The sequence below is a fragment of the Rhizophagus irregularis genome, chromosome 24 (genome assembly GCF_026210795.1).
Source record: "Rhizophagus irregularis chromosome 24, complete sequence".
NCBI classification, from domain to species: Eukaryota; Fungi; Glomeromycota; class Glomeromycetes; order Glomerales; family Glomeraceae; genus Rhizophagus; species Rhizophagus irregularis.
In genome coordinates this window covers 2,412,205-2,435,518 of record NC_089452.1, presented here as the reverse complement: position 1 = coordinate 2,435,518, position 23,314 = coordinate 2,412,205, and the positions used below count along the sequence as shown (strand labels likewise).

Below are 23,314 nucleotides of genomic sequence, written 5' to 3'. Positions count from 1 at the left end.
ACAACGGTCGTTTTATCCGTGGCGCGATAATAGGTTGTGCTAGTGACGTTCCTGCGACTCGAAAATTATGTGGTTTTATATCAGCTCGAATCGCATGTTATCGATGCTATAAATCAGCAAACTTGGTAAATAATCAACCCAATTTTGGTGGGTTTGAAGACATTGACGACTGGTTTGTTGAGAGAGATATTAATTTAATAAGGGAGAAAGCACGTGAATGGAAGAAATGTGCAACCGAAGAATCGCGTAAGGCTCATGTCTCACAGTATCATGTTCGTTGGTCGGAAGTATACCAATTACCTTATTTTAATTCTGTGCGCTTTTGCGTAGTTGATCCCATGCACTGCCTCTTTCTCGGGGTAGCAAAGTGGATTGTAATGAAGCTCTGGATCGACGAAGGTATATTAAATAATGAAAAGCTCAAAATAATGCAAGAGCGAGCCGACTTGATAAAATTTCCAAGTGACCTCGGTCGCCATCCCGTTAGAATAGCCACTGGCGACGGCTTTTCAAATTTTACGGCGGACATGTGGAAGACGTTTGTTCTAATTTTTGCAATACCTATCACATGGAATCTCTTGGGAGAGATCGATCGAAAAATTCTTGCTTATTTCGTACGTTCCTGTAAAATTTTAACAAATCGGGAACTACAAAAAAGTGATCTAAACGAAGCATTTACAAAACTACTCGAAATGAATAAATTAATTGAAAAAAAATACGGACAAAAAAAAATAAGCCCAAATCTTCATTTATGCCTTCACATATGTGAATGCGCTTTAGATTATGGACCTTTATCCTCATTTTGGTGTTTTAGCTTCGAACGAATGAACGGAATTCTAGGTATGATATATTAATTTCGCCGATTTGAAAATCGTATTGTTTTTTTTAATTTATACAGATTGACCAATTTATTTCTTAAGAACATAGGATCGTATAAAAATAGCAAACGTAACATTGAACCAGAGCTATTAAAAATAATGGTTGAAAGTTCCTTTTTAAACTATTACCTCACAAATTGCGATAGCAATATATTAAACACCACTTTGGACATTATAAAGCCTAGAAAATCTGCAGGAAGCTTGGCTGCACTTGACGATTTTACAAGTGATGAGTATCAAAATTTTCTGAGGCTTTCACTTATCGAAAATGAATCGGCTTATGGAACAGAACGTTTTCCCGGGTTGTTAATGAAACCGCGCCAAGAAACATGTCTCCCAAACCGCGTCTTGGACTTACTGGTTGAGTTTTATAATAGTTTGTATGAAGAACATTTCGTCCCCATTTATTCTATAACGGGTCCAAATAACGATATTGTTGTAATTTCCAAAATTATACAATACGGTAGAATAAGAATTGGGCGGATATATTTGGTTCCATTCAGGCAGCTCGTCATGAGAAATCATCATACATATTAGCTCGTTTTGAGCAGGAAGATGGAACTATAGACACATACCCCGGTCAAGTTCAATTTTATTTTGAACATACTATTTATTTAAAAAATTCATCATCATTAACTCATTCGCTAGCACTAGTTAAATGGTACAGGCCGGCCCAAGATCATAGGACAAGATATTTTTGTCAAGTAGACGATGACATAAAATCATGTAATATAGAATTATGGACAAATGGGTTTTATGATATGAGTCGAGATAGTATTATACTGGTACATCATATATTAGGAAAATTTATAAAATGTGATTTTAATATTGGAACGAGAAAGATAAAAGAATATATGGCCGTGATTCCTTTAAATAAAAAAATTTCGTTTTAAAAAACAAATGAATCTTATATAAAATTGTTTATATGTAAATCGGAATGACGAATTTGAATTATATAACATTTGTATTTGATTAAATTATAACTAATTTTTTTTATTAAAGGATATATCATATTTTTATTATATTATTATTATATTATTGTTACATATATTATATTTATAAAACTACTAAAGGGTTATTATCGTTGTTGTTGTTGTTGTTGTCATCGAATTCGTTGTTATTATTATTGCCACTATTGTTATTATTGTCATCCTCATCATTATTGTCATCATTATTATTATTGTCATCATTATTATTATTGTCATCATTATTATTATTGTCATCATTATTATCGCCACCTTCATTATGACTTTCATTGCTGTCTTCGCTGTCTTCGCTGTCTTCGCTAACTGGCGCCCAGGTGGAAGAAATCCACCAGTCTGGCATTATTTCTGTCGGTCTACTTTTATTATCGATGACATTATCTAAACGATGACGCATACGGATTAGACCAGTTCCAATACTCTCCCCGATTTCATCCGCCCTACTTAGAATTCTCCTAATCTAATTAAAAAAAAAAATATTATTTATAAATGTTATATTGATAAAGAAATAACTTTACATACTCTCGTAGATTTCCATTTTTTTTCATGTATTTTGATTACAGAATTCGATTTATCTAAACGTTCTGGTCTTTTCTCTAGATTTTTTTTCATTGTTGGCAAGATTTTCATCTTCCGATGACCACTCATCGGAATGAAGTTCCGAGATCACTACAATTTTTTCACAATCTTTCATGTACTCGTCCCAGGTAATTTCTTGAGGTTTGCAGTCATTTAAAACCTTGTCTTTTGTGTTAATCATGTGTTGTAAACCGCGTTTACGTCGCGTCATTTTCTGTTAAAAAGTTAATTAATAGTTAATTAATAATGTTAATTGATTGCATAGACAATTAGAAATAATTGACAAATTTTGCATTTTATTAAATTTCGTACTTGGTCTCGCCGAGAAGTCATATGTTGACGTCTACTGTGCGTATCTAATTTGCCATCCTGGGTTATTTTCCAGATATCTCGGCGAGACTTATGAAGCTGTTTGATTACATTAACAATCTCGGTATCGTATACTTCAATCGATGGATTCATTGCCGCTTTTACCGCTGGTAAAAGTTTTTTGTTTATTGATTTCTTCTGGTCACTAAACGTTTGCGAAACATCAAACGAAATTCTGGAACCTAAATTATTAATGATTTGAACAACTTCATCCTATTTAAAATAATAATGAATATGATTAAAGATTATAAAAGATAAATATTTTATAATAGAGGTGTAACTTACACGAAGTGTTTTTTTAAAGCCTGGAGTCATTGGTGATAGTTTTTTTCCTTTATTTCTGCTTATTACGGGTGATAGACTTCGATTAACACTTGTTGTTATACTCGCGATCGTCTTATCACTGGAATGGCTGGAGTTACTGCCTGTCAAAGCCTCCAGTCGACTAGACAATTGTGATACCGCGCTTTTTAGTTCTTGAATTTCTTGATTTAATAATTTTATAATAGGAAAAACAGTTATGCAAAGAAGCGCGAAGTTGATGAAGCGATGATATGAATGGGTCCTCACCTAAAGATTGCGAAGATTGCTCTTCTTGATGATGTTGCTGTTGTCCACCTATCAGAAGTTAATAAAATATTATAAATTTATTATATTTTTAATTGATTTGATAATAATATATATATATAACCACCTTCCGATAAATCCGGCAAATTTCCTATTATTTTACAAGTAATTAGTACAGGTCATATTAAATATAATTTCAATAAAAATATAAATAATAATACTTTTTGTTACGATCTCCCCCTAGAGGGGAGAGAGGATTGTTGAGAATGAGAATTGGAAGAATGAGAATGATAATGATGTCGACGTCGACGAGAGTGAGAGGAGGGAGGGAGGAGGAGAGAGAATGATAATGGTGTCGAGAACGAGAATGATGTCGACGTCGACGTCGACGAGAGTGAGAGGAGGGAGAGGAGGAGAGAGAATCATAATGGTGTCGAGAACGAGAATGATGTCGACGTCGACGTCGACGAGAGTGAGAGGAGGGAGAGGGGGAGAGAGAACGAGAATGATGTCGACGTCGACGTCGATGGGAGTGAGAGGAAGGAGATTGATGATATTGCTGAGAGCGACCCTGAGAAGGAGAACGAGGATGTGATTCGCTACGTGAAATAGGAATAAGCGTCAATTTATTTTTTTTTTCATTTTAATAATGTAAAGAAACAAGATTGAAACGAAAAGAAAGGTGAAAAGTCACCTATTTAACCATTACTTATATCATTAAAATAATATCATAATCGTTATCTCTTAATTAAAAATTAATATCATCGATATCACTTAATTAAATTAATATCATCGATATCACTAAATTAATTATCATGTGTATATCACTATTAAAATTAAACTAAAAATTGATACCATCGATATCACTTAATTAATTATCATGTATATATCACTATTAAAAATCGTAAAATGAAATTTACTTAGCAAAACAATCAATCAACCATCGTTCTAAAATTCGATAAAGGGATGGAGAAAGGTTTATATAAATAATTATTGATTTGTTTGTTCACGTGAAATATTAACAAATAATTATACTACGATTATTGCCGTTTTCGACAATTGGAATGTCGAACAATATAAGGCGATTTTATAGTAACCAATCAATTGACAAAAGTATTTTTTTTAATCATGATTGTTGCAATTGGGCGTATGTATCAGTTTGGAAACGGCTAAACTATCACTCGTAAATACTAACCATTGTGGGTCCAGAGTGAAAATTCATGTGATTTGCAAATTTTTAGACATTCCGGACCTATAGACCTTAAGGGACAGGTCTATTTAAATAATTACTTGCACTAGTTAAATGGTATAAACCGATTCATGATTCTCAAGATAAGATTTTATTGTCAAGTATATAACGACATAAAATCATGTAATATAGAATTATGGATAGAGATAGTATAATACCAATATATAATGTATTATTACATGTAATTTAATGTTGAAGTGAGAAAGATAAAAAATTATATGGCAGTTATTCCTTTAAATAAAAAAATAACATTTTAATAAAATGAATTTTCTATAAATTTGAATAACGTTATTAAAAATCGGCTCAAATCTCAAAATAATATATTACTAATTTAAAGTTGCTATTCTCCTTATTCTAAAAATAATTATTCTAAAATTCACGTGTATTTTCATCAGCTTGTTCGCGTTTTTCAGGACGCGTATTTTTATTATATAAAGTCTACCTTTCATCATTCCATGCCCTTTACTTTCGCTCAATAATTTTTGTCTTTTCATCAATTATATTTTATTAACGCCATTATGGGTTCTCGCCGTTCCACAACCTCGCAGAAAAAATCTAAGGAGCGTTTTAAGACGCTCAAAGCGAAGCGTATGACGACCGTAAAATTTTTGAAAAGTGGGTATCGTACGCAAGGTTCATGGTTGTATTTCTCTAATGGAGTCGCCTGTAGACGGAGTTTTATACTCCCAGAGCTGTCCGGTTCTTAGATGGGTCACCTGAAGAGACGAGGTCTTGTACCTCCAGGGCAGTCTCGGTTCTTAAATGGAACAATCCTGAAGAATGCTTCCAAGGACTATCGACTTATTCACTTAGCTTTTGCTAACCACCCATTATTTTTATATATATGTATTTTTTTTTATTGCTCAGTAAATGCTCACCAAAGGACTATTAATGCACTCTGGGACGCAGAAGATAGGGTTGAGGAGCTGGAGAACCATGAAGTAGAATCAATTTCTACTCTTCACCGGCAAATACGCAAATTACGATGTAAGTATCTTCCTTATTACTTAAAAATATCTTTGTCCTATTATTTCATATTATTTCATTAACATATCTTTTGTTAATTTCAGCGGAAAATCAAGCTCTAAAAAATCCGAGAAACTTATTACGTTCGCGCTCCAACTTACCTGATAATAATAATAATAATAAAAAAAAAATCAAAATAATTTTTTTTTAAATAATTATGTTCTCTTTTTCTTATATGGTATAAGTATATTTCCATTTGTTAAGTTAAGAAGCACTTAACTAATTTTCCACCTAAGGTCCTAAGTTTATTATCTTTAAGTATATCGTGAAGGTTTAATTCACTTATTTTCCAATGCTTCCTTTTTTTCTTCTCTATCCGAATTTTCATTGTTATGAAGTCGGTACATTAGTGTATATATATATATATTAAAATTATTAAGTCTGCAGTATTACCGCGACAGTATTATACTTTAAATCGGCAAAGATATGCTGTAATCGGCATGGCTATATTTAAAGGAGCGAATTCCGATTTGTACATCAGACCTGCAATATGAAAAGCGAACAATACTATATAATAATAACAACATCCGAATTTAATATCGGTTTTATTTAACAAAGATCGGTCATTAAAAATTGATATTTCCGACTGAATTATCGGATTTCATCGAAAGCTATACTGAAATTGGCATGGCTATATTTAAAGGAGCGAATTCCGATTTGTACATCAGACCTGCGATATGAAAAGCGAACAATACTATATAATAATAACAACATCCGAATTTAATATCGGTTTTATTTAACAAAGATCGGTCATTAAAAATTGATATTTCCGACTGAATTATCGGATTTCATCGAAAGCTATACTGAAATTGGCATGGCTATATTTAAAGGAGCGAATTCCGATTTGTATATCAAACCTCCGATGTGAAAAGCGGACAATACTATATAATAATAACAACATCCGAATTTAATATTAACAAAGATCGGCCATTAAAAATTGGTATTTCCGACTGATGTATCGGATTTTATTAAAAATCGGCATAAATGGGCAAATCTATACATAAATACGCGAAAATCGGCATGTATATGCTAATATCGGCAAAACTATTTTAAAAGGGTCAAAATCCGATTTTTTTTCATTCGACCTGTGCACTGGAGATAATCTTTAAGGAATCTAATAAAAATTTAAAATCGTCTTGCCTACATGTAGATAAAGAAGCAGGTAAAATAGGGGGAGAAGGAATAACCTTCTTATAAAGATGAAGAATTTTGTGAAGTCGAACGAAATGAGTGGACCAAATAAGTTCACATCTATTATAATATGTAGAAGGATATTTTCGCAATAAGCGTATCGAATGCAAAAGACGGCTAAGGAAATGGTAATGTTGAGTTAAGGCTTCCAAATCTTTAGGCACCGTAGGAGTATATTGATTACCAACCGTAACAAAAGGGAGGGAGGCATTAGCAGCTTTCACTATACGAGAATGTAAATATTCGCATTGTTGGTTGATATGCCATGTTGAGAAGGTTGAAGGAGGAACATCGCATAAAGAATCAGTATGAGTAGAAAAGGATTCCCATTGTTGAACAGTGACTGAATCAAATTTAAATATGCGGCGAGTCCGACGTTGAAGTTGTTTGGCACGAGCAACCTTGATAGATGCTGATAAGAGTGAGTCATCAAAATACGTGATGACAGGATTATGGTCAGAGGAGCAAGTATCTTGAGCATCGAAAATGTAGGAAGTGAGAGCAAAGCTCTTAAGCATTGGGCAAGACCAAACATAGTCTATGCGGGTAATCTGATCATCGCGATGGAAGGTGCCTAGGGAATCAGAAGCATTAACAGGAATGGTTTCTTCATAACCATGAGATAAAAGATGATATAACAAACGATGAGCTCGTTGAGAAGCAACAGAAGGACGGTTGAAATAAATAGGGTAATAAGTATCTAAGTGCATATTAAAATCGCCACAAATGGCGTGATAAAAATTTTGTTGTTTAGTTTGCACCAATAATTGTAAAAGAAGGTCAATAGTTTCAGATCTTAATTTAGAATCCGAAAAAGGAGGGATATATACAACAAGAATACGCAATTTAGTGTTGCCTTTAAAATAGAGGTCAACTGATAAAATGCGTGAGGAATGTGAAACAAAATCTTGTACATGAGAAGCAAGAGATTTTTCAATAAAAAGGAAAACGCCACCAGTAGAATTGACATGTTTAATTTTATCTATGTCAGAGGAAAAGACAGTATAATTAGGGAGGCGTTTAGATAGAAAATGAATCTGTTTAGGGGATAGATGGGTATCTACGATACCACCAAAAGAAATATGTTTGAGATTAAAAAAGTTTGAAATTTGTTCAAATTTAACTTGACTATTATGGCGAAGACCATTAACATTGAAGGATGAAATATTAAAAGAATTGGGGATTGGGGAAGAGTTTAAAGAAGAAAATAAAGATTCATGTTCCGAAAAATTATAATTATCTTCAGGGTTGGGTGGGTTTCGAACAAATGTGTCATAATTAAAGTTGTCTGACATTAGAGCACAATGATAATTAGGGACGGGGAAAGCAGACGAGAAAACAGTTATTGCGAAGGAGCTGAAGCTCTATCAGAGGGAGAACCACCAAGAGAAGCAATAAAACCTTGAATGGAACCAGTGAGCGACTGTAAAGTATCTTTAATCGCTTTTTGATCTTGAATAACCGAGTTCAATTCATCTTGCGGGGAAGGGTTAGAAGTGGATGCAGGAGCAGAGTGCGGAGTGTTGTTGGATGTGGATTTAAGGGAAGAGGAGTGTTTTGCACCTGATGATAAGGGAGCATTAGGATGTGGGATTAAGGTGCCAGTGGTTTCAGGAGGGTCTTCTTCCATCCTATCAGGTTCAGAATTGATAACAGGAGCGGAGGGAGGATTGATGCCTAAATGAGCTTCAATAGCAGATAGCCGTTGGTTGTTAAGTTCAAGATTTGAGATACGGGATTCCACACGAGCAACATCGTGTTGAAGATCTTTTAAGACATTAAGAATTTTAAGGGCAGCCTCTAGAGCATTAGGAGAAGTCGGGTCCGGAAGTGGAGAGCGAGCATTGGATGAAAAAGAAACAGATCTATCTTTGCCTTTCTGATTCTTGGAAGGTGTACGTCCATGAGTAGTGGAGGAGGAGTTGATTGAACCAGAGGAGGAAGGGTTAGTATCGTCATTGTTATTATTATTATTATTAAAGTTATTAGATTTGGGGTTGGAACGTTGTGCAGAGGCAGAGCGATCGCGAGATTTAGATCGAGATCGAGACCTAGAATTATTTCGTGGAGTTCTTTGTTGAGCAGGTCGTTGGCCAATGTTGAAACGGTCTTTGAGAGCAGCAACAGGGTCACGTGTACGTGAACGTCCGCGGCGTTGGTTGAGCGGGCAGGAGGTAGGAGCACAACCGAGTTTACCACATCTGTGGCAGAGGGCTTTTGAATCGTTGGAAGTACCCCACCGAAGAGTACGACCTTGGAATCCAATTGTTTGTTCCATAGCGGCATCCATTGTCGCCTGTGAATTAAAAGTAACATAAGCCCATGGTTTAGGCTTATAGGAGTTCAGAGAAAGAGGAATGTTGATAGCTTTAGCTCCATGTTCTTTAACTAACGGAGCGAGATGGATATCTTTAGTGTTGGCTGGGAGTCCAGAGAGGACGGCAACAAATTCACGATGAGCAGCTTTTTGGTCCACTGAATAGTGACATGGAGTAACGCGTAAACAAGTGGAGAAACAATAAACAGCCCATTGGGTCGTAAAATGGGCGATGGCATCGGCATGATCGTAAACGATGCGGGCTTGTTGCATTTTGGCACCTTTCCGTGAATAGAGATGAAGGGATAACAAGTTGCCGAATTTCTTGAAATAGGATTGTAGTTGGGATTTGGTAATAAAGAAAGGTATGTCCGTGACTTGAATTGCACGGAGGTCTTCATCGGACTGGAGCTGTTTGGGATCGTACAGGTGGAATTGTAGGTCCGGAAAATCGGAATGTGTGGCACCTATACACGAGTCACGAGCCTCCGCAGTATGGAAGTGAATAATGAGACGTTTAGCGTCCCCTGAACCAGTCATACGAGCCCGACCGGTATATGATTCATATGTTTCTAAAAACATATTATTAACGGCATCAATGATTGCCTTATTAGTTTTGAGTTTCTCTAGAGTTTGGGGAGCGGAGTTGGGCGCAGCTGCAGCCAGGAAATCTTGACGATTAATGGTAATGGTGGGGGAGGGATCAACAGCCTGATCGGGCGATGTACCATCATATCCATCCATATTAGGGGACGCGTTAAGGGATGAGTTATTTTCTTTGTTCTGAGGTGCATGAATAGGCGCGTCAGCTCCAGAGGACGCGTCTGGGCCAGGCGCAGTAGGCGCAGCAGAATTATTCGGGGTAGAAGCTTGAGTATTTTCTTGAGAAGTGCTGCGGGAATTATTTTGTTGAGGAATAGCGGTCGAAGTTGAACCAACTAAACCATCGTCAGCCGGCGCGTCGGCAACGAAATCTTCATCCATGGTGTTGTCAGTGATAATGCGGGAACGTTTTTGAGTAGTGCTATCACTATCAGAGCCAGAGTTATCAGAGAGTTGTTTTTTATTATTTTTCTTTTCTTGACGAGCAGCCTTATTACTGTTAGGGTTATAGCTGCCGCCACCTCTTCTAGCAAGGTTTCTAGACATGTTAGAAGGTATGAGTTGGGTAAAATATAAGAGTTGTTAGTACGAAGATATATAAATTTTCTTTCCGAAAATTTTTTGGTCAATAGATCAGCGGTAAGAGATCTATCAGTCCTTGTCATCAGTCCTTGTCAAAAAATACGAGGATGCCTGATGACGAGGTTACATGGTCATCAGTCCTTGTCGCGAAACACGAGGATACCTGATGAATAAGTTATTGGATTATTGGCCTAAAAAGCATTCATGGAAAAACCGTGGAATTTTTTACAGTACAGTGTATAAAAAAAGTGCTAAACTTTGAGATCGGGACACGATGTCTCGATCTAATAATTTCGATGTCATGTGACTTCATGCGGGTACGTAGATCATTTCCTTTTTGGGCGATACCCGTTCCACAAAAAATCGATTTTGGTAAAAATGCGTTTGTAATCTTGTGTAACATAAATTTCCTTTTTCGGTAATTCGGGATTACGCGGTAATGCCGGCCGGATCTAAAAAATATGACTCTGCAGGGTAATTCCTACGAAAGTCAAGTACAAAATGCTTACTTCTGTTGAGTCCATTCATACCACTCCCAGTCCCCAAGGATCGCCTCCCCATCTATGTTCACTTAATGCATGCTCTATGGTTTCCCTCTCTTGGGGGTCCACGACCATCCCATTCCTAAGCATTTTCTCCATAATATAAAGCTGATCCTCGGTGAGGTGGTCTATCCATCTTTTATAGAAGTCGTTTACATCTTCAAATGTTATCCAGTCAACATTCCCTTTTTCGAATGGCTTTCCAAGAGCTCGGACATACCCGATCGTAGTGGCATAATTTTTCCACCTCTTATATGCCTCTTGACGAACTTCCTGCCACCACACTCTATCTACCTTACTCACTGCAATAAGGTCAGTATCCGGGATCTTTGTGACAATGCGTTTGACTATTTCTACTGGTAATCGGTCCAACATGATATTATGTTACTTATACTATAGCTATCTTCAATTACTGTATGCGTATTACACATGGATAAAAAATATAGACTAAATTCGTACAGGATCGTAGGACCACAGGAGCCGCTTATGCAAGAAGTTCTGTTAAAGTTTTCTCAGCCTCGTTTTTAGTAATAGCTCGCTTTGGGGGACCGGTTGATGAGTCCTTAGTCGCATTATAATACAATTCGAAGAGGGCCTCAAGCTTATTTAGGAGAGCTTGTTTATTTTTGTATGATTCGCGGATTTTTGCTATCTTAGCAATATATGCTGCATTATCTGGGAAGAGTTTTCTGGCCACGAACTTCACATATGATACAGGAGAATTTGCCATCTGGATTCGCTTGATATACTTCACGTGGTCCTGGACGAGGTAACTGGTTTTGCTAAACCCAGATACTAATGCGACTACTATAGTATCTTTTAATACGCGGATAATCTTGGGGACAGTTTCGTCAGAGACAATATTAGGCTGAATGCGCGATGCCTCGTAAATAACCTCCTCACTAGTGCTGTTAACAATGCTTGCGAATTCGGTATATGTTGACATGATTCTTTGTACTTTGTAATAAATATGAATCTTCAGTTACCTGTTCATTAAAACGAGAAAAATAAATATGAACCTCGGGGTTTACACTTGGGATACTGCAAGGCGGTAGAAGCGTTGCTCGGCCTTTTGCATCAATGGAGAGCCTGGTCTATACAACCAGGGGATAGCGACTTTCTGGATAATCCTAGCCGCTTTATTGTTCCTTCTTTCTATATATCTCCTAAAGGCATTCTGGATCATTTCAGCATGATGAGTATAATAGTCGAAATTAAAATGCTTTGGGCAACTATATAAATGTAGTCGTACCGCTTGATCCATAGAAGCGTCGGCTCCCCATCCGCGATCAATAAAATATTTACAGTAGGTACAGTACCACCTTTTTGGTAGTCGTGATACTATTCTCCTAATGTGCACAATATAAGCATATACAGCTTGACGAGACCTTGGATAAGGTGGCCGCTTATAACCTATTCTACTACAAGTATCATAATATTGCACAGCATTCTGAATGCGCCTAGCCCACGTGTAGAAACTTTCATCGTCTTGTCTACCTAATCCGTCAGTGTTTTGCATTTGGGTATCTCGTAAGATTACATATCCCATAGGTTTATTCAATTATGCCATCACGGTATGTCAGTAAAAAATACACATACCGGTCCCTAGCAATCATATCCAGATAACCTTGTTCGCATTTTTCACATGGCAGTATCCCGCGATTTCAAACTTGAAAGTCTTTAGAGTCGTATCTGCATTCTCTGAACAAGTGAAAAGCGCGGGGCTATCTGGCTGTTCTTCTAAAATAAATCCGTCTGTATGGATACGTCGTACTTTATCCTTGTATGGTTGAATTGCCTCAGATGTGATTTTGCGTCCACGTGCTAATAAGAATGGGGCGATCCTGGGATACTCACCTTTGAAGGGATTACCCGGGTTTGTAAACTGGAATCGCCACTGGTCGGATCCTACTGGTATGATAGAGTCGAGTGTATGGCCCTCTGGAAATGTAAATGGGTCTGTTTGATCTGTGGTGAGTGTCTTGTAATTACGCTTCCTCTGGCATAATGCTCCCCATAATGTGTTGAGGACTCGCTTTGCCATGCGGCCAGCTACACCACCCTGGTTTTTAATTTTGAAGAGGAAGTGTACATACTCACCGAATATTACAGTTCCAGGAATTCTCGCTTCTCTATCATATATCAATGCATTTGGCTTCCCATCCTGTATTAACTGTATATTGAGACCAAGTTTTTTTGCTTGTTGTAAGTCGATGAATGTATAGATTCCCCTTTTATTCTGTCGGAAGAGAATATTATTCCCACTTACCTTGGCACGGAATAATCCATACAAGGCATAACCCCTGTGGTTAACAAAGTTATTAAGTATCTGGAATTTACCCCGTCTGATTGGAAAGTTCACGTTCGATTGTTGGATACTCGGGTATAAACTTGTTGCGTCGTACTGTCTTCCATAGCCCTTCCACTCGTTATCTGCCCAGATTAATCCTCCCATCATTACATCACTTAACCACTCTGCTTCTATTGGGTCAAGAGGATCATTGGCTGGAATCCCTACACTTAATCGTTCGAATAACCAGAGAGTCGTTCTTTTGTAAGACCAGTTATGGTATGATAAGTCGATTCCTAAACCGAACTTCTTTGTAGTCTGTAAGAAGACATCCCGCTCCTCGTGGATTCTCTGATATGCTTCTTCAAGAGTTTCATATATTCCCGTTTTACGGTTTTTCTCAACAGAGATAAAGGAACTCTTGGAATTCTTAGTTTTTTGAAACTGCGCAATTGTGCAAGACTTAACTGTTTTGCCGTTGTATATTGTGACTACATTGTTTACTCCATCTTCATGATACACAATGGGCAGATTACGCTTCCTATCTAATTTACTGGGTTGGAGTCTTCCGGGATTTAACGCGAGGGAGTAATGACCCTCAGACAGGATGAGAGTCGCACGTCTATCGGACTTACTCTTAGAGATTCGGGTAATGTCTCCCACAATATTAATTGCGAGACTTCCTGCGAGTTGTTCAACCTTGTCCATGTATGAAACTGGGATAGGAGCATCGCGATTGAGACCTAATGCCTTTTTGATATATTCAGGCTTTTCGATTGACTTTGGCATTTTAGAGAATGTGCCATAGATATATTTCAGGCATTCATACAGGCAATCATTTAGCTCTCCGTTGCAACCTCCTGCGGCCGGTGGACTATCTCTCGCATAAATTATGAATTGTTCAAAATAATCGGGGTCTGCGTCATCCGGTAGTTGTGCTTCATCATAATGGTCTAATAGTGAAAAGAGGCTGGCTGGTTGGTTTTCTGATGTCCATCCACCGGGTTTCCAGTTTTCATAGGGAAGTAGGATCTGGAACTTTCTATCTGGAAATCGCGCCTGGAGAGTCTGACCGAGTCTGGTGATAGCTCCTCTGGAAAAGCGGGCACCAGAATATTGAAGTTCCTTGATGTCAGATCGTGTTGGTAAAGTGTGGGCGATTCTTGAGTATTGCATTTTTATGTATATGATTTGTCTTCAAATATAAATAATAACTTTCTATATATACGAAAAAAAAAAGAAATAATCTCAAATAGCGCTTACAATATGTCGTTGATAGCGCCCTCAGTATCCTCTTCGTTCCAGTCATCGATGATTCCATTGGCGGCCTCCCATTCACGTTCCATATCAGTTTTTGGACGTTCCTCGGGGATCTCTCGCGCTTTTCCCTTATCTGCCCTCATAGTTTCATAACCAGAAGGGGTGGGAATAATCTCGGCATCACGATTATCCTTGTATACTCTTATTAAATCCGCGAGTTCTTTACGGCTAGGTGTTTTAGGTAAGTATCCATTATATTCGATCCAGTCCTTGAAGCGGTCTACTACTTCCATAAGGTAATACTGGTACTCGTCCTCAATACGCGTTGTGGGACATTCCTCTATTTCAAACGTGAGTATTTCCCAGTCGTATTCATCTGACGCGTCTTGGTACTTGGCCCATAATTCCTTACCTGTATTGTAGAGATCATTGAAGACCTGGTCCTTTGAATTTTTAACCCACGGTTTGCGATCCCATCGGTGTCTTTCATGCCAAGCCCAGTGCGCTCGAGTGCCTTCTTTTGGTTCAGGATCCCGGTCGACTTCTGGTTCTGTGTCGGGTTCTGGGATAAATTGCTCTTCGGGAGCCGGTTCTGGGTCAGGCTTAGTGACAGATGCAGAATATTCTGCGGGAGACTCGGGTTGTTGTTCAGGAGTTGGGTCCATGGTTGTAGAATTTGAGTCTGATAATAAGTCGTCTAAGATGTCATAGTTATCTGGCTCGGGGGCAGACAGTTTTTCAGGAACTGGGTTTGCGGTTGTAGAATCCGAGTCTGATAACAAGTCGTCTAAGACGTCATAGTCATCTAGCTCGGGGGCAGACAGTTTTTCTTCCCTTAACTCTTGTAGACGTTCTTTTAAGTGGTCAGGCTTAGGTGGAAGCGGTGGAGGAGTCTTGCGAATTATAGGTGCGGGTTTTTCCTCAGCGGGTTTCTCAGCAACTAACTCTACTTCCTCTACTGGTGCTTCCTGTACGTCTTGTACATCTTGGATTACTTTACTAAAATTCTCCGCAATTTTTGCTTTATTTAGCATGTAATAGTTTATTCGGGCATCTGAACATCTTGGGCGGGTTTTAGGAATAAATTGTTTAATCTCCATGCCAAACTTATTATCACTAAGTGTTTTGTTTTCGCCCTTCTCACTGCACCAATTCTGGTAAGTGCTATAGAAATTTGTACACGGGATTTCAAGTGTGTCGCAATTGTCGAGCTACATCATTTCAAAGTAATATTGTATAAAACGCTGGGGATTCGGGATACTTGCTTCGATTAACTCCCGTTTCATTTGAGTATCAGGAATAGATCGGGGATTGAAGCTAGTTAAGTCTTGGCTAAGTAGGTAGGACATGAAGGAACTGGCTGTATCCGGATTTTCTAATACTTTTACGAGAGAACCAAAGTATTCTCTATTGCCCTTATATTTGGCTGAGACGTTGAGAGCTACAAATCTTTCATCTCCCATTTCTATGCGGATTGGCATAGCATGATTACTGAAGATCATGTAGCCAGCAAAGTCATCAATAACCTTCACATCTATCCCCTTTTCCTCAATAGAAATGTAAGGCTCGGTGATTAAACTCTTGAGTCGGTTGTTTGCCCCGTGCCATTCTTTGCCTGACATATCGCATTCATTGAGGATGATAAGTTTTTTGGCACGAACAGCCGCATTGAACCTTCCCATTACATCTTCAAGACGGGTAGTAGAGAGGAAATTTTCACAGCCGAGAATACGTTTTCCGATAAAATCGGTTAAGATATTCTTACCACATCTGGGGGGACTGCGCATGATAATTGCTGTACCGGGTTTTTTGTCTGGATTTTGAATTAGAAATGCGAGCCAGTTGAGGATGTATATGGTTAATTGCTTGTCTTCTGCACACCATACCTCATGAACGTGTCGGATGATTGGATTAACTAGGTTTGGTTTGATGCGCTCAGCGGGTTGGGCCCTGAAACCTAGGAAGAGATTGAAGAATTCAGGATTATACTTTGGCGCATTTGGGGGATAAGGCATGAAGTTTACATCTGTATAACAGATCTTTGCGATTGAGGCTTGGAGAAGAAGATCCTTTAATTTGGTGGATGTGGTCGCATCACTGTCTTCTCCGGTATCTGACCGAATAATTACCTTGTGCTTAGTAGAAATCCCCTTGAGATCTGCGGTGAACTTGAAGTATATGCTTCCATTGTAAGCCTTCTTTTTTCTAATCCACATGCCGGATTTTGTGGTGATGAAAGCCACAGAAGCCAAGATTGCTGAATTGACGCTTTCTTTCGTATGTGTACCTACACATTTTTTAAGAAGGTCATCGTAGAAGAAACGGTTGTTGGGGTTAAAGATCGCTAGAACTTGAGCGGCCATTTTTTGTTCTATCAAATCGAGTACTAATTTATAGTTACCTAATCTTCAATTGCCGAATGTATTTTTTCTGACGGGGGCAAGTGGTCATAGTTCGGTGGTCATAGTTCAGTGGTCATAGTTCGGTGGTCATAGTTCGGGACAAGTGGTCATAGTTCGGTGGTCATAGTTCGGGATAAGTGGTCATAGTTTAGGGCAAGTGGCCATAGTTCAGTGGTCATAGTTCGGTGGCATAGTTCAGTGTCCCAGGTAAGTAGATAAAGGGTAATCATAGCATGAATCAGGTTTTGGAGCCTGAGGAGTTTACTAAGGTGGACATAGTTCGGTGGTCATAGTTCGGCGGTCATAGTTCAGTGGTCATAGTATTATCATATATTTTTCGAACTATGGCCAGTACTATGACCGGATATTCTGTCTGATTTCAGCTTTATTCGTGTTTTTATCCACTTTTTAGTAGTCTGGTCATAGTGGTCATAGTGGTCATAGTAGTTTTAATATATAAGAAAAAATGGATAAAAAAAAGAAGTTGGAAAGTACTGTGACCAGCCATGGCCACTGTGGCCATGGCGTTAGTATATATGGGGAATTCTCTACCCCACGAAGGGGGGATGTAGGTACTGCGAGGCCACGAGGCCGAGGTGGGATGAGCGTAGCGAGGCACACTACCAGCCCGATGACAAGGATCTAATAATTATACATATAAGCACATAGAGCAAAGAAAGTTCAAAGACTTACTAAACCCTATAACTGAGTTTTATCTATCTAAATTCTAATTTAAAATCTAACTAATATATTGTGTATGATTTCAAATTAATATTGTTTTATACTACGTTACTATTTAAATTTTTCTATATTTTTGGATTTTTGATATTTTTTATGTTTTGAGGCTTTACATTTTTCTTAAAAATTTCTAAACTGATTGTGAAGAAAAAAAAAATAATAAAAAAAAACTGTCTACTGTATCTACTGTAGCAAAAAAAAAAAATGTTCTAAATAAAGCAAAAATTTAATAATAAAAATTTTAAAAGGAAACTAAAATACTCTATCGTGGAAAATATCCAAGTAATCGTAACAAAACTCTCCGTTGTTAATAAAGACTTCGATCAAATTCCAGTATCGTCATTTCTGTAAAATTTTTAATTTTGTTAAAAATTTTGGGATATAATTTGTTTATTCGTTATCCGAATTGTCCCTTTCTCCCTGCTTTTGTACTATGCGTTTTTTGTTTATATTAGTTTTTTCTTCAACATCATCATCCAAAGTATCCACAACTTTCTTTTTCCCTTTGGTAATAGACATGCTTGGTTTTTTATCTTTATCCAATTCTTCTAAGCGTTCTTTAAAATTTTCGTTTAAAACATCTAATTCTTCATGCTCGTCTTGAGTTCGTGGAATTGTTGAAATTAAATCAGATTTTGCGTCAACAAATTTATCCTTCTTTGTTTGTTGAGGGACTTTAAATCTGTTAATACCAAAACGTTTTTTATACGTTCCATTCTCACTGATTAATTCATCCTGACTTTTTATTTAAGCCCTTCTCCTATATTATCCTCCATATTTGATTTATATATTGCGTTTAACGCATCATTTTCGTTGTTAAAATATATCAAAATATATTTGATTTTGTTAATTTTAATTATTTTTGAAAAATGACCGCCAAACTTCAAATTGAACGCTTTTGTAACTACAAAATCATTTTTATCTAAATATACTTTTGGAATTCTTTTGTATGCTTGCCATTCGTATCTTTTCTTTATATCGGTGGCACTCATTTTTGCATCGAACATCCTAAAATAATAAAACTGATCGTTATTTTTCTTGATTGCTATATTAGATCCTCCTTTCATGAAAATGTCTTTCATTTCCTTTGTTAATCTAATTCTAGCTCGAACAGTCCTATATTTATAGTTCCATTTGACTTCTAATCTTTCTATGTATCCTACTTGTTTTAAAGATTCATAAATTTCATTATCTTTCCAATAAGCTGGAAAATCGTAAAATTTCAAGTCACGTGATTATTTGGCAAAATGTTTAGTCAGATAATCATTATCGGAGGTTGTTTGAACTGGAATTTCGGTGATCTTCCCCTTTTTGATTTCTTGTATCGATGATTTCTTTTTTTTGGATTTTCTGCGTCGATCGTGACTTTTTGTCTTACTTATCGGCTTACTAGATGTGGAAATCTCACTCATTGGTTTATTCTTCTCTAATTCCTTCAATATTATCACATCATTTTCTAAACTTTTTATTCGTTCTTCTGCCATTTTTTTTTCCTTTTCTAAAATGTCTATCTTTTCTTTATCCTCATTGTATTTGGCTCTCACAGAATTTAATTTGTCCTTTGTCTTTTGTAATTCTTCTAATGTGGCCTTCTTTGCTGTGGAATGTTTCAGAAGTAATGCATGCACTAATTCCAAAATTTTTTTGGTAGTATCGCCAGCCATTTTCATTGTAAAGGCAGCGAAATCCATTAAATTGTCTTTATTGAATGTATCGTCACCCTTTTGTTTTTTTTCCGTCTCTGATGCCTAGTCCCAATTTTCCTGGTAATAATATTAAGTCTCTATCCATATACTTTAATTCGTAATCTGCTAAATTAACTCTTTTTTTTAATCTTATAGCATTTGCAAAATCGTCTACGTGATGTTCTTCAAATCCTATGAAGTCCTTATAAAAAAGTAATAGATAATGTTTTAAAAATTTTCCTAAATCTTCTTGTTCCATCATAACTGCGTCTTCTTTATTTGCTGTTTCTGTGCCTTGCGATGTTGTGCCCGCTTGAGAATTTTCCAGGAGAATTGTTTCAAAGATTCTTTTAACATTTTCGCCGCCCATTTTCATTGTGAAGACTGCGATATCCATTAAAATATTTTTATATATATTACTCTCTTTTGTTGTTCTTGCGTCTCGAACACCTATTTTTATGTCGCCTGGTGGAAATAACATATCTTTATCTAAGTGTGAAATCTCATATTCTGCTAAATTAAAATTTTTGTATTCTTTTAAACATTTTGTAAAGTCTTCTAAATGTTCTATCTCAAAACCTGTAAAGCCTCTATAATACTCGTTCATGTATTGTTTTAGAGTCTCTTCCATTTTTGTTATTTAATATTATATTTTATTAAAAGTTTTGTCAATAAAATAAAAATTTTCTTTCGTAAAATTTTTGGTCTGAAAGATTGTCAGGAAGAGTCCCCTGTGATTGTCGTATTGATGCATCAATATCTTCGTTATCTGATTTCGTTAAATGGTACAAAGTAAATGTTAATATTGTCATCAAATTAATAAATATTAAAAATTTGTGAAATTCAGTCAAAAATAATTATTTAAAAGTAAAAAAATAATGATTTACCTGTTTTCATAAATAAAATTACATCAAATTTTTATATTTTTGTATTTTAGTTAATTATAGATCAACCAAGTTACAATTTATATAATTCAACAACACAGTATGCGTTGTCAATTTTAAATAAGAAATAACGGTTTATTAGATTTTACAAATTATTTTCAATTATGATAAGAATTTGAGTTATATTATATCATTTCAAGTATATTTAGTATATTAAATTCCAATTAAATAACGTTCAAAGATCAAAGATAAATTTATTAGATAAGTTTTCATAAAAACAACCATATACTGTATATGAATTAGAATACTGTAATAGTCTATTAAAATTATATTCTTCTTATTTCTAATTCTATAACTATCAAATGTATAAAATTTAATTATTGTAATGTAACTCAAACATGATATCATATTTACTCATTGTAACAAACTGAAAATTTCTGAATTTATTCTTACAAATACGTACTGTATTATTATTTACGAAAAATGTAACTTATTTATTAATATTTTTTATAATAAACTAGAATTAGAATATTCTCCGATCTAATAGAATGAATCTTTATAATGGAATAAATAATTTATATTAAAATTTTAATTAGTATTACATTAAATTTGCCAATGAAAAATTTCTTGTAAAATAATTCTTGGTAAAATTTTTCGGTAAATAATTTTCAGAAAATCGGTAAAATTTCAGTTAAATTTCGACGAATGTTACACATTACATTCGTAATAGTATACTTTTAATGTGATAGTTATTGTTTTTTTTTTTTTAAATAGTAACGCATTTTATTAATTATTTAAATTTGATACAAATTGTATAATTAATTGGTAAAATACTTAGAGCTTCAATAATTATAAATAATTATTAAATCCCTATAACTAAGTAAAATCTAATCCTAAATCTATATTAAAATACCTATTTAGTCTATATAATTTGCTATTTTAACTGTCATATCCCATATATTATCTATATTGATCCTGTCTACTATTTTACCTTTAAGCTTCGTAAGCGTTGCTAATTTAATATTTTTTTCTAATTTATTTTTATTTGTTTTTTCTATATTATCTTCTGTTTTTGTTTTTTTCAATTTTCTTTTTCCCTTGTTCTTATCCAAATTATCTTTTTGATCGATTTTCCTTTTTCTTAAATCAGTCTTTTTAATATTCTCTTTTTCTTCTAGTCTTTTAATTTCATCGCATCTCGGAATCCATATTTGATTTTTGATTTCGTTGTATGTAAATCTCCATAAACGTTTTATTAAATTTGTTTCTTCTTTTTTCTTGAATAGATTGTTGAATTGATTATTATATATACCTCTAATCAATTTCCAAATTCTGCTTTTGCCTCTTAAGATAACTGAAGGACTTTCTAAGATATTTAAAAATTCGATGTTAAAATTCCTTATGATCTTTATATTTTCTTCTTGATTCAGATTTTTTAATTGTTGCTCGAATAAATTAATCAACTCATATATAATTTCATTTAAATTTGATTCGTTATCTTGGCAGATCCATATATATCTATTTCACCAGTTCTGCACCTAATGCATTTATGTCCTCGATTAGGTTAGTGTTTCATTGATATAATACTTTGTAAGTTAGTTGTTCTTTTAAAAGGTTCTTAATCCTATATGATCTTTCATGTGTATCTTTATCTCCACACTGCCTTTTAGAGAATTCTATTCTGTTACTTATAAATTCCAAGGTAGTTTTCCAGTTGAATTCTTTCTTGAAATTATACATGAATAAATCGTCTAATCTATTACTGTTTAGCATCTCGTTCTTCCATATTGCGTTTGTAACTTTTTTCCTCCAACTTCTGTATCCTCCAGTAATCAATCTTTGATTCCAATATAAATTAAATTCATTGATTAAGAGGGCCTCGTTATTTATCTCAAAGTTATATTCTAACGTATTATTTTCTTCTTTTAGAATTTCTCTTGCTTTGACTCCCAAACTCTTTGTTATTCTGTGATCATAATCATTTATCTTCGCAATTTTTATTTTGTTGTCTTCTAGAAAGTTTTCAATAAATAGTAATTCCAAATAATAATCGCTATCTATTTTCCTTCTGTTACTGATATTATTTGTAAAGTCGAAAATTAATTTTTAGACGTTCTCATTTATTCCTAATACTATCTCACTATTATTTTCTATTATTAAAAGACCCATTACTAAACTTCTTAGAATTATTTTGTATTCATTATCGCTATTACCCTCATGTTTCGCTAATAAGAATGTTTCTGAATTTTCTTCTAATATCCTATTCTTCTCTTTAATAATTTTCCAGATAGTCTTAAAACCATAAATCTTTTTTCCTCTCTCGTCAATTTTTAATTTGGTCTTTATCGTATCTATAATTAAAAAAAACTTAGATTTTTCATTAATTTCTTTTTCATCTTTTTCATAGATATAATGTTAATAAATTCCTTTTCTGATTGAATTATATTATCTATTTTTTCTATTTTTTCGCTGTAATTTTCATCTCTATTTTCTATTTCTATAACTTTTTTGACGCAATTGTTTTTATTGATTATATTGTTTAAGATTTCATACAGTTTTATATAATTATTTTCTTTTCTTTTTTCTATTAATCTGCTAGCTTCTTCTTCTATATATATAAGACATTCTTTGTTTTCTCTATTCTTTTTTCTGATATTTCTAAAGCACCCTTCGCATTTTCGTAGAAAAGGTGAATTATTTATATCTATTTTGTCATTAATAAGTTCTAAGTGCAAACCTATCTTCTTATGTTTTTTACTTTGAGATTTTTTCTTATCCTCACAAAAAATAGGAAAATCTCCTTCTTCATTCCATGTAATAATCTTATTTTTAATTTTTTTCTTGTTCTCATTGAAAAGATTAATATGAATATTACTTTTTACAACTTGTCCTATATATTCTTTTTTAATTTTCCTAATTATTCTATTTTCGTCTTCTAAAATTTTTCCTTCTATATCTATGAACCATTTTGGAGTCTTCTCTTTCGTGTTTAATCCTTTCTCCTTACACAAATGTTTCCATTTTAACATGTTAATACCATCTGCTTCGAGTAGGTCTTCTAAGAACATTACGTCTTTGTTTCTTCTTGAGGTGGCGCTGCTTCTTATGAATTTTTTATCCAAAATTTCTAATATATCTAATCTTCCTCCTTTTATTCTATGATCTTCAT

The 23,314-nt window shown here is 35.0% G+C and overlaps 8 protein-coding genes across 8 annotated transcripts; all 8 read right to left on the bottom strand.

Annotated features, from left to right (window-relative positions):
* Positions 1-1,934: 1,934 nt before the first annotated feature.
* Positions 1,935-4,320, bottom strand: OCT59_016228 (uncharacterized protein; the record flags this gene model as incomplete). The annotated part of the gene is made up of 9 exons (XM_066132335.1): positions 1,935-2,321; positions 2,384-2,450; positions 2,560-2,654; positions 2,753-3,022; positions 3,095-3,294; positions 3,380-3,427; positions 3,504-3,527; positions 3,608-3,947; positions 4,318-4,320. 9 exons carry the CDS (start codon positions 4,318-4,320, stop codon positions 1,935-1,937), a joined length of 1,434 nt encoding a protein of 477 aa, XP_066003330.1.
* A 6,548-nt stretch (positions 4,321-10,868) lies between these two features.
* Positions 10,869-11,261, bottom strand: OCT59_016227 (uncharacterized protein; the record flags this gene model as incomplete). The annotated part of the gene is made up of 1 exon (XM_066132334.1): positions 10,869-11,261. One exon carries the CDS (start codon positions 11,259-11,261, stop codon positions 10,869-10,871), a length of 393 nt encoding a protein of 130 aa, XP_066003329.1.
* A 109-nt stretch (positions 11,262-11,370) lies between these two features.
* Positions 11,371-11,832, bottom strand: OCT59_016226 (uncharacterized protein; the record flags this gene model as incomplete). The annotated part of the gene is made up of 1 exon (XM_066132333.1): positions 11,371-11,832. The coding sequence occupies one exon, from the start codon at positions 11,830-11,832 to the stop codon at positions 11,371-11,373; it is 462 nt and encodes a 153-aa protein (XP_066003328.1).
* An 81-nt stretch (positions 11,833-11,913) lies between these two features.
* On the bottom strand, positions 11,914-12,405 carry OCT59_016225 (uncharacterized protein; the record flags this gene model as incomplete). The annotated part of the gene is made up of 1 exon (XM_066132332.1): positions 11,914-12,405. One exon carries the CDS (start codon positions 12,403-12,405, stop codon positions 11,914-11,916), a length of 492 nt encoding a protein of 163 aa, XP_066003327.1.
* A 93-nt stretch (positions 12,406-12,498) lies between these two features.
* OCT59_016224 (uncharacterized protein) lies at positions 12,499-14,352 on the bottom strand (the record flags this gene model as incomplete). The annotated part of the gene is made up of 1 exon (XM_066132331.1): positions 12,499-14,352. One exon carries the CDS (start codon positions 14,350-14,352, stop codon positions 12,499-12,501), a length of 1,854 nt encoding a protein of 617 aa, XP_066003326.1.
* An 83-nt stretch (positions 14,353-14,435) lies between these two features.
* Positions 14,436-15,536, bottom strand: OCT59_016223 (uncharacterized protein; the record flags this gene model as incomplete). Its single annotated transcript, XM_066132330.1, has 1 exon — positions 14,436-15,536. The coding sequence occupies one exon, from the start codon at positions 15,534-15,536 to the stop codon at positions 14,436-14,438; it is 1,101 nt and encodes a 366-aa protein (XP_066003325.1).
* A 2,430-nt stretch (positions 15,537-17,966) lies between these two features.
* Positions 17,967-19,240, bottom strand: OCT59_016222 (uncharacterized protein; the record flags this gene model as incomplete). Its single annotated transcript, XM_025328992.2, has 3 exons — positions 17,967-18,258; positions 18,459-18,780; positions 18,955-19,240. The coding sequence occupies 3 exons, from the start codon at positions 19,238-19,240 to the stop codon at positions 17,967-17,969; spliced, it is 900 nt and encodes a 299-aa protein (XP_025164411.2).
* A 52-nt stretch (positions 19,241-19,292) lies between these two features.
* Positions 19,293-19,892, bottom strand: OCT59_016221 (uncharacterized protein; the record flags this gene model as incomplete). Its single annotated transcript, XM_066132329.1, has 1 exon — positions 19,293-19,892. One exon carries the CDS (start codon positions 19,890-19,892, stop codon positions 19,293-19,295), a length of 600 nt encoding a protein of 199 aa, XP_066003324.1.
* Positions 19,893-23,314: the final 3,422 nt, after the last annotated feature.